This window comes from Polistes canadensis, unplaced genomic scaffold (assembly GCF_001313835.1).
Source record: "Polistes canadensis isolate GaletaPanama2010 unplaced genomic scaffold, ASM131383v1 scaffold_7, whole genome shotgun sequence".
NCBI lineage: Eukaryota > Metazoa > Arthropoda > Insecta > Hymenoptera > Vespidae > Polistes > Polistes canadensis.
In genome coordinates this window covers 258,303-277,855 of record NW_014569554.1, presented here as the reverse complement: position 1 = coordinate 277,855, position 19,553 = coordinate 258,303, and the positions used below count along the sequence as shown (strand labels likewise).

Sequence of the window (19,553 nt, the reverse complement as noted above, 5' to 3'; positions counted from 1 at the left end):
AAGGACACAATCATTTCCTAATTGCTATTACGCTCCTCGCGAGTCGATGATCAAACTACGTTAGGCTTCATCGTCGTACCGTGCCTATGGATAAGGTAGATATTTACCTTTCACATCCTTTTTTACCGATAGGGATTTTAGGCCCAGCGATATCACCACAAAAACGTTGGTATAAAACCGCAACAGCAAAAAAAATGAATAAGTACTCCTAATTGTTCATTCAAAATCCATAATTGCTCACTTTTTGTTTGACTGGCTCCTATCAATTTTATTTTATTAAATATTTTTTATTCAAAGTGTAATAATTATTTTCAACTAATTATTACACTTTGAATAATTATGAAATGATGACGTCATGAGTGGGAGATATGTTATACGCAAGCGCATCAACAAATTCAAGGCGCAAGCGCACTTTGAAAAAAAATGAAAGTAAAGTTGGTATATCTGCAGATATAGATAGAGCACTACTATTACCGATATGGTGCTTAGCCGGAGGTTCTGTGCCAACTTTTTTGTGCTAGCGATATCTCTTAAAACATATATAAAGAAAACTATTTTTATTTATTCTTTATTACGTCGTTTAATGAAGATTTCTATAACAAATTCGCAGACAAGAATTCTTTTCGATTATTGCTCGCTAGTTTTAGGATATTAATAAAAAGATTCATCCTTTGGCACAATATATAATACATATGTAATAGAGACTCTTAGTAAATATATTACGTATATAAATAAGCTGTAAACTGTGTGACTGCTCCTTTGAATTATTAAATATATTTATACGCATTTTTATATTTATATTTATATGTATATATATGTATGTATATGAATATTTAATATCTTTATATACTCTAGGACTGGAATACCTCGACATATATCACATCCTATATTGACTATCGTGTTGCAGGCTGGACTTGAAACTTTTTTTTTATCGCCCTGCATGATTTCTCTCCCTTGACAAAAAAAGACAAAATCACGCACGTCATCTTATTGCTCGATTAGATTTTTTTCATGGACTAGAAAATACTTCTTATTCTTAATTATTTAATATACTTTCGCTAACTTTCGTCTTAAGGCTATCAACGATAGTATAATCCAACCCTCGATGTGCTCTCGATTAATCTTTAACAATTTTTTAACGAACATCGTTGAAAAATTATTCTCGCATCTCCTAGATCAAAATTCAAGAGGAATTATAGATCTTCTCCCTTTCTCTCTCTCTCTCTCTCTCTCTCTCTCTCTCTCTCTCTCTCTCTCTCTCTCTCTCTGTTTCTATCTTTCTCCTGTGAAATATTATTTACGTTAGAGAATTCGTCTAACGAATAAAACTTATTGACTAATACTTTCGTTCGCGTAATCTTATCATTATATTATTTTATATCTATATATATATATATATATTTATATAATTGCTACTTTTTTCAATGGATATATTCTAAAAGAGATCAACTTGTTCGCGCGAGTCAAAAGATCATTTCGATATATCAAAACGAAACCTAATTTATAATATATATATATATATATATAATTCTGTCCCGATTGATCAATGATCGCATGTATTATGTATATATGTAAGTATGTATATGTGTCTATGAAAGAGTCGAGGAGAAAGTTTAAAAAAATATTAATTCGATTCTCCGCTGGCAACGGTAGCGTCGGTGGGTGGGCCACCTGCAGTTACAACTTGTGGATCACCCGCAGGAAGTCCTTGCATTTCCTGAACGCCTTGAAACAATTTTCCAGGGAATCCTTGAAGAAGATCGTAAGAGACAGGCGTGGGTGGTAAAGCTGTGGTGTGAGCGTGTGGCGATTGTAACACGGCTATAACTCTTCTCAATTCTTCTAGCGCGTTTCCTAAAATTTTCCATATCGTTTGGTGTTGCGTCTTCGTTTAAGAACAAAAAGTAATGTACAATAATTCGTCTTACAATCATTTTTTAAATTATATGTATACGATAAGGACGACTAGTGATTTGTATCGATTGGAAAAGTATTACCCTGCATCAAAATATAATTTTTGGCCAGGAGTAGGGTGGCAATTTTGGAAAGTTTCCTTACGGACGGACTATGTGCATAAGGAATGACCGAACGAAGCTCGTCCAGAGCGTCGTTCAAATCGTGCATCCTTCTCCGTTCCCTCGCATTTATATTCAAACGGACGCTTTTCCCTTGACGCGTGGTCTTTGATTTTGGCGGACAATTGAGCCTGGATGCTCCCGGTCTATGATGACAAATTAAATGATCGTAGAATAAATTTTTGTAAAAGAGAGAGAGAGAAATAATGAAATCATTTGTATTAATTTACCTCTCGTGATCGGGTCTATTTTCGTCGGACAGTGCACTCGAGGAAGCGTGCGGTTGCGGTTGCTGTTGAAAATAAAATCCACCGAGACCTACGGCTCCCAAAGGAGTTCGTCGTCCTGGAACAACCTGTGCAGCAGCTGCCGCTGCTGCTGCCGCTGCTGCCGATGCTGGGTGTTCGTTGCTCGAGTAACTCGTTGGTGGACCGGAAACACTCGGATGAGATACTCCCGGGGTTGAGTACATAGATTCGAGGGACGCTGCCGACGGTGGGGCCAATGGGTGCTGTTCAATGGATCGAACCAAAATAATATCTACGAATGCACATAGAAATATATATATATATTGTTACGCACTTACAGCAGCACGATGCTCCCAAGCCCACGTAGGGTGAGACGCGGAACGTTGCCAGGATCCTTGCTGTAAATGCGCTTCGGATGGTATACTTTCTCTTCGGTCGTCGTCCTCCGTCGAACTACTCTCCCCGTCGTACGACCTCATCTCTCACAAAGAGAATTCGATCAATTGACAATGAATTATCTTATCTAGAAAATTGACGAGCTTGTGTATTATTGTCACGGGACATGAGAGGTGATCGATGAAATACTATTAAACGCTTACCGACTATTTTTCTTTTCGCCTCTCCGCGCAGGATCCTTGCACTTTTCTTATCCTAGAATAAAGTCGGCAACATTTTTTTCCGCACGAGCGTGTAGTATGCCATTTTAGCGCAATATCAATTTTTCCTTTCTTTTCTACAAAATAAAATATAAGAATGATAGCTCTTAAATATATACTTTCAGAGTATCAACCCTTTTTTTTTTTTTTTTTTTTTTAGATAATGTCACTCATCTATACTGTAATCAACGCCGCAAATCACTGCCATTTTATTTTCGTCGAAGGACACGCGACAATTTCCACTTAAATCCTTTTACAAAAATATCATTCTATCTTTCTATTTGATTTATATATTATCATCTACGAGAATCGTTTGATCCGTTTTAAGCATTATACTGTTTCGAAAGTATCCATTGGATCTTTTAAGATCCTTTTCAATGGAATTATTTAACGATAAGCATTTCGCTATACCGTTTCCGCGAACACGCACGCGTTTTATTGTTTGGAACGTCCTGCGCAGAGGTTGCGTCCAAAACTACCCCATTTTAGTTCCTCGATTCTCCTGCAGGGAGAATCAAAGTCGAGGGATGCTGAGCTGTACCAATACCTGGCGAACTCTGTCGTATGTTCGTGTAACTTTCAAGGTCGTGAAACATCTGTCGCCTTTACCTCTCGGATACATGGATGGACAAAAATTCGATCCAGTTTTCCCGCCTTTTAATCGCAAAAGAGAGTATACTCGCTCCCCCCCCCCTCCCCTCAACCCCTATCGATTATATTTTTTTCCAACAAATTTTCTATCGTATCTTACTTCATACTTATATTACAAATGAAAGAATATAAAAGACTTTGCGGCCGGATAAAAATATACTACTAGTAATAGAAAATGGCTAAATAAAATAGTTATATTTTCTTCGTTAAATATTCTTGGATGAAAAGGAAACCGTTAAACGATTTAATTAATTATATTTGGAAAGAAATTTAATATTGGGAAACAAGAGAAACAGGATATGGAAGTACTTGCAGTAACATGACATATCAATCTGCAGGAAAACGATGTAGGACTAGAAGAGGAGACAGTTGTAACGAGGACGACGAACAGATCGACAGCTGACGCATTCCGTTGTGCATTATACTCGATCGGCTCGACGAAATAATAATGCTGAAATGAAAACCGACGACGACGGCGACGGCGACGACGACGAGGAGTCTCGCGTTAAACAGAGAGCCATATTGTTCGTTGCATCTGTCGCGTAGGAGACGACGATCCGAGGGGTCGTCGACGAGCGTTTATTTCCCCGTTCTATTTTGACGCCAAACCAAAATGATACAAAATTAGATTACAATTGGAGTGGCTAGTCAAAGAAACTATATTCGTTATCGGTCATTTGAATTAGGAGTAAGAAGAAGCTCTGGAGAGGACGTAATTCGAAAGTTCGGGTAATTCCACGACACAACAACGATCGTTTATAAGACTTTCGTCATTATATGAAAAATAAGAGGTTGGATAGTCGCGAGGAAGGCAGGAAAAGAAAAAAGGGCTGGATTAAGGGTAGAGAAGAGAGAGAGAGGTACTCGAAGCCAATTGCGAGGTAACACACGGGATACGACGGCGGCGTGGTGGCCCATGTGGGAGGAGAAGAACCACGAGCAACCTCGCGTATCTAAGCGCGAAGGTGGAGACTGCTAGCCTTCGCGTTAGACGAACCAAGGTGGGGTTGGCTTATCGTGTTTTCTCTCTCCTTCTTTGTTCCTCTTGGAAACTAGATTATTTCCGTAAAACCAAAAGAAGAACTGCGCGACGGAGGATCCTGGAAAGGGGGCATTTCTCGAAAAAGGATATAACAAGACTCCTCGTGTGTGACTTTTCTTTAACGGTGTGCGTATCTTCTGCGTTCGTTTAACACCTCCGGATCGGTCTGCGTACGAGAGGAGTCGTTGATAAAGCGTTGAGAAAGATGGAAGGAAGAGAGAGAATAACGAAACGAGAGGTGGAGCGAGAGCGAAGGGTGGTTCGGGGGTGGTTTTCGGTACGAAGGGTTGGTCCGACCGCTGGAAAGTCCTGAGGGATGAGGGACGGAGTTGCCAAGGCAACGCTCCACCAGCCTCGGCTTACTTTAGCTCCGTTCGTGCACTCGGATCAATACAGCATCCCCGTGAGTTCCCGGACCAAACACACCCCCTCACCGGCCAACTCTCTCTCTCTCTCTCTCTCTCTCTCTCCCCCCCTTATTCCTCCACCAAGCCCAGCCACAGACCCCTCTCGTTTTCTCTCTTTCTTCGTCCACGTTTCTTCCTCACTTTTTCTAACTTTAATACGAGTCTACGCGTGTATGCTCTTTCCTTTCTCATTCTAGTTGCTTTCTCTCTCTCTCTCTCTCTTTCATTGGATCTTCTCGTCCTACTCCCTTCTACGTTCTACCCATGAAACGAACTCTGGGTACAGTGATCGCAAAAATTATTGCAAACATCCTCGATGGGTCACCGTTCGAATCATTCCGGATACGATTAATCAATGACCCAACGTGTTTTAATATCAAGTTTATTAATATTTAAAGATGTGTCTTGAATAAATTTGGAATTGATATTGCAATAGTTATTCTTAACTGATCTAATTGTTTCTTTCGATAATCGTAGAGTCACGTTAATTTTGCGCTACTTCCCAAATTTCTATATCGACGATATAAATCGTATCCGATGAGTTATATCGAATTTCCCGATTTCTTCGTTTCGTTCTCTTCCGTACTAATCTTATTCGTTGATTTAGACATTTCCGTTCGAAGGAGAATGTTACAAACTCCATCTTATCTTGAAGGAAAAAATTGAAATGTAAAGTTATATAGCATAAGCGCAAGATAAAAGTGCATGAAAAGTTTAAAGTATGATCGATCTATTACACGGTCTTCTTAATTTAAAACCAGTCTCCTCGGGAGTAGGGCGCATCTTTTTTTAAAAGAACTGATAATCCGTTCCGATAGAAGACCGATAAGAAAAAAAGGGAACGAACCAAGAGCGATCGTCTAACTTTCCGAGAAAACGAGAGCAGAATCGTTACGGATGTCGGAAACTTGAATCTACGATTCCTACCGTAAAACTCATTTTTTCTTTGTTCATTTAATTATGTGCTTTATTATTAACGTCATTTATCCCACGCTATTCGTATCCGAATGAAATCATTTTCGAGCATTTTCATGTCAAAGAATAGGAATAAATTTTTAAATTGTTTCTCTGATTGTAAAAACATCGTTAGTTATAATACAAATGATATGACGTATCTCGATAATATGAGTCCATAACTGATGCGACCTATAACATTAGAGAGATCGATCGTTGTCGTAAGGAAAGGGAAAACACGATTTGGATATTCGTGAAAATCGAAAAAACTTGTACGCGACGTTGGAAAAAAAAGAGAGAGAGAAAGAGAGAGAAAATTACTAATTAACGCCAAATATATGTATGTATATATATTCTGTATATCTTTAGGTCGTTATAATCGCGCTCGTATTCTTGTTTTCCTCCTTTTGCTCGGTGTAACAGCAGAGAACGTGCATTCTTCTCGTGCGTAAAAGCGCCATGGAAAGGGACGAGAAACCGGGGAGATGGAGAGAAGCGAGAATACGAGAGCGAGCGAGCGAACGAGCTAGGGCTGCTTATCGTGTAAAGGGAACAACAGAAGGACGGACAAAGATGGAGAAAACAGAAAGAGAGAGAGGTGGAACGAGAAGCTCGAAAGGACAAAGAGACGTGGGGAAAGAAAAAGAAGAGTCGGTGGTAGCGAGCACGATCAAGAGAGGGAGAGAGAGAGAGAAAAGGAAAAGAAACGAAAGAGATGTAGCGGGCAGAAATGAAATTTAATAAAATTTCAAGCCCGTTGGTCGGTCCATAGAAAGGGGGAGAGAGAGAGAGAGAGAAAGAGAGGGAGAGGGGAGAGCGGCCGGGTCCGTTGGCGGTCACCATGGAAACGCAGCTTCCCGCACCCTGTGACGTCACTGCTCCATCGATCTGCAAGCCCTGGTGTATGGTTATCGCTACCACCACCGTAGCCGACAGTCCCCGCGGCCCCTCGCGGCCCCTCTCCCGAGGAGTAGTCGGTGCTTCCAACGGTGGTGTGGTATCTATGGAGGAAGCTTTTCGCGAGAAAGCCCTCCCTCTCTCTTTCTTGCACGCCCTTACGCTTACGCTTATTCTCCTACAGTATAGTAGGTATAGTAATATCTCTTTCTCTCGCGAGAGAGATAGGGGGTAGGTAGGAAGGGTAGGTGGGAAGGGTAGGTGGGAAGGAGGCAGGCCCGTAGATACACCTAAGAGGGATCCTCTCCCTCTCTCTCTCTCTCCTGTGTGTCGAGTACTCACGCAGGAATCGGTAGTAGTACGCACGGGGAAAGTGAGTAACCTTGCTGCTGGTGCCGGCGCTGGATGGCCCGTTGCCGCATATACTCCACCTTCCTAGCCCGTGCTAGCCGACAGGTGAGGGTGGAGCCGAGAAAAACACAGAGAGAGAGCGAGAGGGAAAAGTTGCTCTCCCTCTCCCAGACTCCGGTTAGAGAAGCAGCCCTTATTTCTCCGATTCGTTCGGTGCACCCTTGCCGGATCGCATTATCGATCGATGGATGGGTGCGAAACGAACGAAAGGGCTCTACCACCCTCCGAACCCATCTCTCCCTTTTGCTTTCTTCTCTTCTCTCCTTTTTCCTTCTTCTCTCGCGTTCTCGTTATGAAGCCTCGCGCATCTTCCATTTCTCGCATCCTCCTTTTCCTATTCTTTTGCCCATCTTCTTATTTTCTGATTTTCGTCGTTTAATTAAATCCTCGCGTTCTCTAAAACGAGACGACTGCTATTCCATTATAGACTATACAGCGGTGTTGGTAAATTTCTTTTCGACACCAACGAGTTGCGAGAGAAAGAGAGAGAGAGAGAGAAAGAGAGAGAACGAGTAATGAGAAACGCGCCGAGATCGAGGATGTTTTTGAGAATCAAATTAAACTACGGAATAGCAGGGATTTTTCTATGGAATGAAACCCGATGGCAAAGAACGTCCATTCTCTGTGATCTCGTCCTCTCGGAAGCTCATTATCGAGAATGTTTCTTATCGTTATTCCCTATGTATATATAACTTGGCAAGGAAAGAAAGTAGATAACTTTTCATTGTTCCAAATAAAGCTCCTCTCTTTTTCTTTCAGTGCGACAATTAGAAAAGATGCAAATAACATCGAACAATGGGGAACGTGGTTTAATCTAAGAAAATTGTTAGTCTATTCGGTGTCAAGAATAGGAGTAAAATTCGATTAAGTTTATAAAGTAATAGCCTTTTATATATTCCTTTAAAAGAATATCGGCCTAAAGCGGTAAAGAAAGTAACAGCTGCGATAGCGAACGATCGAACGTAATCATTTAATCGAGTATTTTTCTTGAGCCAGCGGCGTAGCGAAACGATAAGTAGGGATTCGATAAAGGGAACCTACAGCTGATCCAAAATTTGATCTTCCTTCCCCTCTGTTGCGAGCGATCACGAGGTCGCCGTCCCGTGCTAGACGGTGTGACGCCAGGAGAGTCTCCACGGATTTTCACCCTCGGAACAAATTCCACGATCTCGTCCACGCTCGTTTTCTCTTTTGGGTCCCACTCGGGTCCCTCGTGCCAATGTACTTTGACCGAAACAAATCATTCGTATTTTTGTCCTTTTGAAGAAAATATTTAGTCCGATCGGAAGAACGGGGTAATAGTTATCGTTAACGAATAAAATGTAGTTTTTAACGAAAGCTTTTCCAGCCGGACATCCAACATCGGCCAGGCAAAAACATCATTGTGTCGATGCTTTGAAAAGTACAATGAACACGCAGGTTAGAATTTTATCGATTCGTCCGAATGTCGAGTTCCAAATGCAGCCTTGACAGTCGATATCGTTCGCGGTATGGGTGGGGATAGGTGCATGGGAACCACCAAAATTGGAAAGGCAATAAGGGTGTACCTCTCCCGGCTCATGGGGGTTGCCTAGCGACCCCAGCATCCCCTTCTCTTTCTCTCTTTCCTTCCTTTCCTGCTTCTCTTTCTCTTCTCATCCCTCTATTTACTAGCTCGTGCTCTTCCCTACTATACTCCAGTCTTCTCTTCTTCCTTCTCCACCCCCGCGTACTCTCATTTTTTCTTTCTCTCCCTCTTGATATCTTCCATCCTTTTACCACCTCCAATTCTGATGCTCTCTTTTTTCCTTCTTAACTCCGTCACCCTACTCACCGTCCTGCTATTCTTCTCTTCCCCCTATTTTATTGTTTCTCTCTTGGTTTTTCCCTCTGATCTCTTTTCTATCGGATGACTCGTAGTTTTTATCTCCCTCCTACTATTTCTTCGTTCTTTCCTCCTCGTAGCTCAGCCCTCGGGTTGTTCCCTTCTACCCCGATACACTACTACTCGCTATCATCGTCTTTCCCTACAGACTCCTCCTTGTTTCTTCCTCTACATCATTTTCGTAGCACGCAGCCACCTCTACGAGAGACCAGTCCATTTCCGTCGCAGGGATCCAGGCCTTTCAAAGAGGCCATGGCCCGAATTCTATCGACCCGCGCGATGTGTACTTTCTATCAACAGTTTTCCTACTTCGGAAAGATTCCTCGATTATCTTTCATTCAAATTTACCTACGGATACGAGGTTCGTTTAGATCGATCACGATGGACAAGGAAAACGAATTCGTGGATTCGTTACGGTAAATTGTATTAGATAACGATCAGTCATTTGGTAATAAAAAAAAAAAAAAACAAACTCCGAGACAAAAGGAGAATTTTGCGATCGTTCGGAATTGGGCAAAAAACCTCGGAGCCAATTCCCTTTTCGACATGGCAATCGTCACCTCTGCCAAGCCAACCACGACAGGGAGTCCTTGCTTCCGGCAATTTAATTTAAACATACAAAATAATCCCTTTGATGCTAGGCCCAGCTCGGTTGGATCGTTGCCAGCGGTCGCGAATCGGTGAGCCACTCACTCCTTCCCGAGGAGCCTTTTTCCATTTTTCGTTAAATCAAAAAAATGTTATTTTTCCACGCCGTTTTCGATTCCATTACGTAGATAGGAAAAAACAAATCATTGAAACTTATCGAATCTGACGATCAGTCGCGTGAACTACGAGCGAGAATATTCGAGTGGTAGAGTGCAATTAATTTCCTGTTTGATAGCTAGCACCAATAGCTTTAGCTGCTGCTGCTGCTACTAGTCACATGCGAAGGATACGTTTGTTGTCTTACCGTCAAAGTCTTTATCCCCAGGATACACGAATCCTGTTGGCTCTCTCTCTCTTTCTCTCTCTCTCTTCTCTCTGCTGGAGCCACAGGGATTCCGGTCATCTAACAGCAGGTGGCTATTAGATGCTCGCTCTGCTTACGTAGTTAATGTTTAGTGATCTCCAACTCGCAATTTTATCCTACCCACCTGCTTCTCCTTAGATCATTTTCGTCTATTGTACTGTAAATATCTACGATATATAGATGACACGTCACGTTTTTTGATATCATAGCTTTTTATGCTTTTCGCGAGACATTTAACGTAATCTTTGTACGAATTGCTTCTTGTGCAAGAAACGAAGGGAAACGTTCTTCAATCCTCTAATACATATTTATAACACCGAGGAGACTCAACAAGCCAGAACTTGTCCCATGGATCTCAAGTACGGTGTTTTTGCTCCATTGCCATTTTTTACACTACCTACTTCCTGCTTCCCACTTCCGTAAAGTTATAATCGAACTTTACGCTCGGCTTACCGTAAACGAGCGTCAAGTTTACAACGTATTTTTTCAAACAATTCACCGATTGTTTAAGACATCCTTGAGAAACAAAAAATTCCTTTTCAAAGGTTTATCGATGCAAGCGAAAGTATCGGATATTTGAGGGCAATATCGAAGAGACAAACTTTAGCGATACTCCATGCAACTATGCCAAAATTTGATTTCGCGTGAAAATTTATGTTCCCATATCCGATAAATATCCGCAAGAACGCATTACAAAGTGTACCTACGTTGTTACCGGCAAACCACGTACAACAGATAGCGTATAGGTATCAAATTTGGATAATGGTCTCGTATACCGAAACTTATACGATCCGTTATATAGATTCCAGTGATTCGACCCGGTATAACACGTTCTCCCGAAAGATTTGGCGTTGTTAAATGTTTTTCCCGTTACAAAAACCTAAAACGTCAAGAATTCTCATCGTAATTGTATCGCGCCAAATCGACAGTTTTCAACGAGCAAGAACAATCGTCTATTACTTTTTCTTTCTTTTTTTATTGCTATTTCCGTTAGTCAAGGAAGATTACAATGGCATCGTAAGAAGATATGCCGAAGAAACATAAATTGAACGTCTCCGTTCTTCCATCATGAAATACACGTCGTCGGAAAACTTGTATCCGAGGAGCGTCGAGTACGCGGCCAGAATTCAAAGACGAACGAGAAGGATCTCGAGCAGAATGGCGAGAGGAATCTCGTTTCTGGGCAACCCGAGGATTGAAGCGAGATAGATAAATAGATAGAAAGAAGTAAGGGTAGAATATCTGCCGAAGCTTGACAACGGTTGAAGAAAAATGAAAACAGAGATAGAGGAAAAGCAAATATTTATCCTACTGGACCAAAGTTTTTGAAGCAGAAGAAAAAGTAATCATCGACGATGCTTAGATAAAAAGAGAGAGGGAGAGAGAGCGGTAATATTACTTTCACAATAATCAAAACATTTTTACTATTGTCTTTTTATCCAGGGATCCTAGTTTTATAAATAATATAAATAATAGATAAGGAAGGGGAGGAGGAATCATTGGAAAGAGAAAGAGAGGATATTCAACGCAAAAGTTGTTCGCTGAAGAGAAAGAGAGAGAGAGAGAGAGAGAGAGAGAGAGAAATTGCACGCCCTTGAACGAAGATAGGGAAATTTGTAGGTTCGCGTTCACCCGACGAAGACGAACGTACTATAAACAGAGGGAGACGAAGCGAAACAAAGAGAAAAAAAGGAGAGGAGGAGGAGGAGGAGAAGGAGGAAAAGGAGGAGGAAAAAGAAGGGGAGGCATCCCGAAGTGGCTCGGGATACGAGGACTATTAGGGAGAGAGAAAACATAGACGTGGGTAGGGGGGGGGGGCTCGATTTTCTGGGTGACGCTTGCGCTTGTGGGGAAAGCAATCGCACAGCATCGCCATTTCCAAACTGTCGCGGAAAATGCGCGGCAGGGGTGGGTAGGAAGAGCGATTCCCCTACCAGGGAAGCGTTTTGGCCGGCATTCAGCGAGAGGGTGAAACTTCGGTGGGGGTAAAGCGCACTGGTGGTTTGCGCGCAGCTATCTCTTATCCGTGTGGGAGAGAGAAAGCGGCGCAGAAGAGAACCGAGACGAGGAAGGGCGACGAGGAAGGGCGACGAGGAAGGGCGACGAGGAAGGGAGAGTCGAGCTCCGAGCGGGGTCTCGGGGTTTGATATCGAGGGGCAGGGCTAGGTGGGCAAAGACGGAGAGGGCGCAGTGGTCCCGCGACCATCAAACCAACAACACCGCTCGCTACGCAAAACGGCGCATCCTGCTGCGCCCCCTTCTTCATCTTCTTCTTCTTCCACCTCGTCCTCATCCTCGTTCTCGTTCTCGTCCTCGTCCTCGTCGTCCTCGTCCTCGCCGTCGTCGTCGTCGTCGCCGTCGTCGAGTCTGGACCATCTTCTGCTTCCGTTGCTTCTCGTGCTCGCACCAAGTTCTTTCCATTCTTCCGCTCTCCATCTATCCCACTCTTTCGTAACCTTTTATTTATCTATCTATCTGTCTATCTATCTCTCGAATTTTATCATCTATCTCTGACTGTTGCCGCAATCGTTGGACCGAAGGACAAATACAAATTCCAAGAAGATTCGTCGAACATTGAGAAAACTAAATTGGAGAAGACGTTTCGCGACGAAGATTTATATTTTATCACTCTTTCTCTTGAATTTATCCCTCGCTCTTTTTCTATCCTACTTACACCTACGAGTCTTTATTTATACCTTACTCGAGAGAGGTGATCGAGAAAAAAGAAGATAATTCATCGGCTGCCAACAGATAAAGAAGATCATCGAAGGATTCAACGGAGGGGATCTTTCTTAAGGTAAATCCGTTCACCGAGATCGTTCGGTTTGCGTTGCAGAATCCGTTGAGATTTAGTTTTCCCTCGAGAACGTAAGCGACGGTCGATCGGGAAACGAGAACGCGATGGTATACCCACAAAACATAGTGTTTTTTGTCGACTAACATTATTAGTGTCACGATCGTGCGAATTGTTTTGTGTACCAAATGTAAATTTCCACTCAAATTTGAATTTTTCTCTGTAATAATATTACTTGTAGTCGTTTAATCGATCTTGCACCGCCTTAATTTGATTCCACGGACCCCGTTATCATCATAGAAATGACGAGCTCGACGATTTTCGTTCGAATCTAGGATAAGGTAACATATGGCCAGATACGGGATGCTAGCAAAACGATTGATGTACGTGAAACGACCATATGTCATCGAGTTGTCGGAACTTTTCGCAATCTATAAACAAGATTTTCTATTTATTCATATTTATTTGAAATAATAAATGCCGAACCCGGTTGTACTCGAAGCGCAACTCGTTCGCATCGAAGGCTTGGTTCATTCGTCGAGTAGTAAAGCTCAATGATTCGAAGGAAAGATCTCCGTTTGACGGGTCGCTTTGACCCCTTCTGTCCGTCGCACGATGTGTCCCGATTTTCGTGACACCCGGTAAGCAACGTGTTTTCCCCCTATTCCGCGTAAGCACATTACGGTGTGTACTGTTGTTTTATCAGTAGTGCAGGATCGCCATGGCTACGAAGTATGAATAAGCCGCATAGTCTTCGCGTCGCCGTTACCTTCCTAATTACCATTTTCATCATTTTCTGTCACGAAGCTACTGACTTTCGAACGTAAACTTAAGCCGAATCATTGATCTTTATTGTTGTTCTCCTTCGAGATGCAACGATACTTCTTTATACGTTAACGTTCTTTTCCTTACCTTTCTACCCTTTTATTTATTAATATTTGATTTGTCTAATATTTAAGAAATTTTCGATACGCTTTAATAAACGTTTGGCCCTTTTAATCCAACTAGACGCGACTACTTGTACGAATAACAGTTTCGACGAGTGAACGAACGGTGCATTAGAGGCAACTTATCGAACTGTCAATATGTGATCAGCTGACGAGCTCGGGCGAGGGTTTCTCGAGCGAGTTCCTATTTATAAACGGTGTGCCGAACGTTACAACTTTACACACATAACAATATCCGATCGTTCATAATTGCTAAAAGACACCCCAAAAAAATAGAATCGAATTAGAACGGCTAGGCAAACAATACCGAACGATTGAACAGTCAACATTATTGAATAATAATAATCATCTATACTTAAAGTATATTATTAATTATAAGATATTGACTTGCTATAGAGGGGAGAAAATTGAAATATCTGCTTTGAAAATTACTTTGAGAGATCCGATAAAGGAAACAGCAACCAAACGCGAAGGCCGGTGCTGCTGTTGTTGCTGTTGCTGTTTAGCCTCGTTCTCAAGGAAAATCGTCCGTTTGTTCCAGATACCAGGTAGAACCATGCGGTTCGTCGCCCTGGTACCAGAGTTCTCATGAATGAAGGAGGGTTCAACAGGATCGATGGAGAGGGCGTGTCTTCCTCGAGTAAGGAGAGGAGAGAGGAGACCGAGGAACAAGGGGAGGGGGTTCGTATCCGTGACGTTTTCGACCCCACCTGGGAAGGGTACATGACGGAGTACACGTGCTCGATTACGTCACGAGAATCTTCAAGCAGGACGCGAAAGGGCTAATCCATTCAATTCGTTGTCTTGTAAGGATCGGTTACCACAACTACGACACCTTCTTGACTTTAAGTGAAACGAGCGAGGTAATTTTTCCTCACTTTTTTCTCTTTCCCTCTCTCTCTCTCTCTCTCTCTCTCTCTCTCTCTCTATCTATCTATCTATCTATCTATCTATCTTTCTCTATTTCTCTCTTCCTTTCTCTCTCTTTCTCTTAATTTCTTCAACAACACCTAGAACCTATCCTTCGATATGAAATTAATATCTTAACTTTCGTATACTCGGATCTCGCGTCATCTTCTTTTCATTTTCTTCAATATAAATCTTTGCTATCTAATTTTACACGAGGCGTTTAGATTTCTGAATAAATGTTCTTGGATTATTCTCGATCTCCGAAAATAAATCAATATCGATTCTTCTCTTCCTTTTCTTTTTTTTAGTAACCCTCGTATCATCGCATTCGATTCAATTTCATTATTTATTTGTTTTTTTATCGTCATGTAAATAATTTAATATTACGTCCAGTTTTGTCAACATATTTCTCTAATAATAAAAATACAAGAATAATAAATTTTCTCGCCCTCTCGGGAATGAAATATATTTTGTTTTTTATAGCATGACGTAGAGGAACGTGAAATTTTTGGAAAGTTCGAGGGACGCCGATATTGCCGATATCGATACCATTTCAGGGGTATTTAAATAACTCAATATTAAAATTGTTTCTATCTCCCGTTTGTACGAGAATCGAACGTTCGGTCAAAGTGGGGAAGGGAGAGCGTGGAACGGAACCGGGAGCGGGATCAGGAGCGGGATCGGCAGAGGGATCGGCAGCGGGAAGAGGGGAGGGAGTAAAAGAGGGGTTGGGGCTGGAGCTGAAGCTAGAGGTAGAGTAGTATGGGGTGAAGGGTAGAACAGACGAGAGTTTAAATCGATGGACGTAACGCCTCCTAGAAGTAACCGTGACCCACAGTTCTGGGCAGACGAAGTTCCGGCCCTTCGAGGGAATGTTCCTTTGTGTCGCGATACCCATCCATTCTACTCATCCCTACCAACATCATCAAGCCACCACCAACAACGTCCTTCTGATTCCCTCGCTCTCCCTCCCACTCACTCTCCCTCTCTCTCTTTCTTTCCTTATTTCCACGAGGGATAGACGAATTAGCTTTTTCGGATGGAACACTTTGTTTTAAGAGCATCTCTCATTCGTACAAGGGAAAGAGATACTTCGATAGAATCACTTTATTTTTATTATTTCACTTACGGTCCTCCTAATATTTGCTTTCGATTAAATTCTATTGAAAAGCATAGACAAGCGTACGTCAAACTTCAAATCTATCGGTCAAACGTATCCGTCTATATTAGTTATGGTATCCCATATGTTCCTTTTTTAGATGCTCTGAAAACTGTTGGAGAGTGTGGGTTTCTTGATTATGCGAATATCTACAGACAATAGAACCCCAATGTCAGCTGCTCCCACCCTTCTCTCTCTCTCTCTCTCTCTCTGCTACCTCCTACCCTTCCTCGAATCACCCCTAACCCCCGGGCCAGGATAGCACGGGGTCGAGCACCCTCCGCGAAATAAGCAATAAGTTATGGTGGGACCGACGACCCCCATCCCCTCCAATGTCATCGCAACACCCCTGATCATGGGTCCACAAGGGTGAGCGTGTACGATATCGTTGCATAGTATAGATCGACCGTTCATCAAGCTCAGTTCACATTGCGACGCTCATCGTAAAACGTTCCTTTCCCTGTTTCTCTCTCTCTCTCTCTCTCTCTCTCTCTCTCTCTCTCTCTCTTCTCTCTTTCTCTCTTCTCTCTTTCTCTCTTGTTTCCCTTTTTTCTCTTTTATCTGTTTTTTTAACTTTTTTTCGCTTTTGATATTTTTTTTCAAGCATCTTTTTGTCTACTTTGCACCACGTTTCTCCTATCTCTTTTATTTGTATTATTACTCGGAAATCGCAGGCGCGCGCGCGCACACGCACGCATCGAACGTAAATTTGTCGATTCACTCGTACCCGGAAAGAATCAATGTGTCGTGCGGAACTTTGATATGACGGTTCGGAGTGTCGAGAGTGGAGAGAAAAAAAAAGTGCGCGTTCGCTGTCACTCTCTGTGTGAACATTGACGTTACTCGAGATTAAATTTCATTTAACTTGACGCGAACATTCGATAAAATATCTGCTGGGTTAATCTCGAATCGGGTCCCTCTTTAATCGTTATTTTCGGGGAATGGTGAAAACAAGGAAGGTGTTAACTTTGAAAATAATCCGTTGATACGAATAAACATAGTCACTAACACTTCTTCTACGTGAATCGTGTTGTTATTTAAGATCGCAATGGCATCAAGAATTATTATCTAATAGGAAAAAATATCTCGAATAAACGTCTCGATAATTATTCGCGATGAAATGTCTGCAATTTAATCGGATTGATGTATTGACGTATTTTTTTGTTTCTTTTTTCGAGTGTACTTTTTTAGGAATACGTCTCTCTGTGCGAACCTTCGAACAAGTTTAAGACAAGAGTGCATCTTCGACGTCAGCATGATCGAAGGCCGAGTGAACAAATAAACGTATAGAAAGAGAGAGGATTTGTGAGTCTGTGCTCCTTGCGTTCACTGCGGGCTTCCATGTGCCAACTTTTCAAAATTCATAAGGCACGCGGTGAATGCCAAGAGCGGACCAAATTCAGCAATATCTCCGTCCAGTTGGTGTGTAGCCTCGAGGAAGCCTTCTCGATCTCTTAGTGACTTCGAACAAAACTCCAAGGTTCTCGTCGAAAATTCTCGCCTATTCATTGCCATATCCTTTCCCTCCTTTTTTCCCGTTAAGCGAGGTCAGTTCTTCCTATCCGCTCTTCTCATTACTTACCGATGTACAAATTATGCAGGAAACATTAAAGACATTGGAAAGGTGAGTGAACACTTTTCGTATATCTTCAATCGTTTCTTTTTCCTTCTTATGGATTATCATATATATCTGCATCGTTATAGTTGTTTATCTTGATTCAATTCTATTTTAAATTGTAACAAAGAAAATTTCCAATTATCTTATAACATAATCTCAGGTAAGAACGTATTGTCGCGGTTTAGCGTATTTTTAGCAATCACATGAAAATGCATTAACTACTCGATAACGATCGAGTTTTATATGTATCGCGAAGGAGAGAGAAAAAAGATTGAAGAGAATATTATGTATCAGTTTTTCTCATGAAAGAAAAAAAGCGAGTTGACGGCGTAAGAGATTCCATTCTGTATCTCTTCTCTCTCGAGAGAGAGTAACAGTCTCTCCTATTATTTTGTTTTAAGGATAATGCGTATCTCTCCTGGCACTTTGATAGTAACTGCTAGAGCTGCTTCATCGGTGACAGAGTCATCGGTTGTATCGGAGAACGACGAGAACTACCAGAAGGAAAAAAAAACAAAAAAAAGAAACAGAAGATTAGGAAGAAAGAGGACTGGGAGACGAAGAAAAGATGGGTAGAAGAGAGAGACGAACTCGCAATCGTTTTAAGTGTCCCATCGGACGCGAATGTAGGATGGAAGAGAGAAAAAAGGGGATGGAGGTCGGACTTAAAGTACGAACCCCCGTAATGGAAATTGGGGAATTCCCGGGTGTACGACGAAAACGGCCGGTTGTATCGACCGAGTCGTCGAGCACGAAATGAGAGAAGTGGGGAGAGCTTAGGGTTGGACGGACGTTGCTTGGCAACCCACCCTTACTCGCAGCATCCATCCTGGACCAAGCATATTCCTACTACTACTATTACTACTACTACTACTACTACGACTACGATGACTACTACAATTGCGATTACTATTACTACTACCACTACTACCGGCGGCTCTGTTGCTGCTATTACCAGTACCACCACCAGCAACATCACCACTACCAACGTCAATTGATGTGTCGCATACATCCTCGGCCAGCCACAGCCCAACTCTATACGATCATGCTCGTCGACGTTTCTAGCCTCCACTTCCTCTTCTTCTTCTTCTTCTTCGTCGTTAAATTTATCTCGCGCAGTTCCATCCATTATTCGTTGAAGATGCTCAACCATTATCTTTTCCTTTATATTCTACTACACGTTCGAGCTTTTCCACAATCGTTATCTCTAATGTACTTCCGTAGGTTTTATCTCGTGCCTGATTGTTACCACTTTTTTATAGAAAATCTTTAGGATTCTAATAGAAAAATATTGTCTCGTCTTTTCGAATATAATAATAATAGATTTTTGTGTTCGATTAACAAACGTATGTATTAATTGATATTATTGCTGCATATCAAAATAATTTGCTTGAAATAAAATTAATGAATGAATACACTATCTCGATATTGAAATGTGGCATTGTAAAGAATAATCAACTTATATTAATAAACGATTATTATTGATAATTAACGACTACTCGAGCGATCAATCATCCCTTCCAAAATGAATCCATACAATAATATTCATTAAGAAATAATCGTTAATGTTCATCTCATTGAAATTTCATTACTATTTTTTAGATATCTTGAGAAAAAATGTACATTCGACTAATTATTAAGACAGAGTTCGAGTCCTAAATCTAGTCTTTTTCGTTAAATATTTTTGGTTACTTTTACATAAAAGCAAGTACTCGTATAAAATAATAAAGTCCGTATACAAAAGCAAAAGAAAGATTTCGAATTACGTAAGAAAGAGGAATGAACTTATGTTTTTGCGTGAATTTTTTTCCTTTTCCTTGATGCGGACAAAAAGTTGCGGATCATTTTATAATGAAAATAGAAAAACATTTGAAATATAACGAATATATAACATTATTCTGCTTGTTAT

At 41.5% G+C, this 19,553-nt stretch overlaps 1 protein-coding gene and 1 long non-coding RNA gene across 2 annotated transcripts; one reads left to right on the top strand and one right to left on the bottom strand.

The window, feature by feature from the left end:
* Positions 1–571: 571 nt before the first annotated feature.
* LOC106790120 (class E basic helix-loop-helix protein 23) lies at positions 572–3,545 on the bottom strand. Its single transcript, XM_014754827.1, has 6 exons — positions 3,527–3,545; positions 2,923–3,056; positions 2,662–2,846; positions 2,306–2,586; positions 1,998–2,221; positions 572–1,854 (listed from the first exon to the last, which is right to left on the bottom strand). Exons 3-6 carry the CDS (start codon positions 2,800–2,802, stop codon positions 1,625–1,627), a joined length of 876 nt encoding a protein of 291 aa, XP_014610313.1. The 5' UTR covers positions 2,803–2,846; positions 2,923–3,056; positions 3,527–3,545; the 3' UTR covers positions 572–1,624.
* An 8,843-nt stretch (positions 3,546–12,388) lies between these two features.
* Positions 12,389–19,129, top strand: LOC106790543. Its single transcript, XR_001382086.1, has 4 exons — positions 12,389–13,014; positions 14,500–14,821; positions 17,205–17,650; positions 18,046–19,129. It is a non-coding gene; the product is annotated as an uncharacterized LOC106790543 (long non-coding RNA).
* Positions 19,130–19,553: the final 424 nt, after the last annotated feature.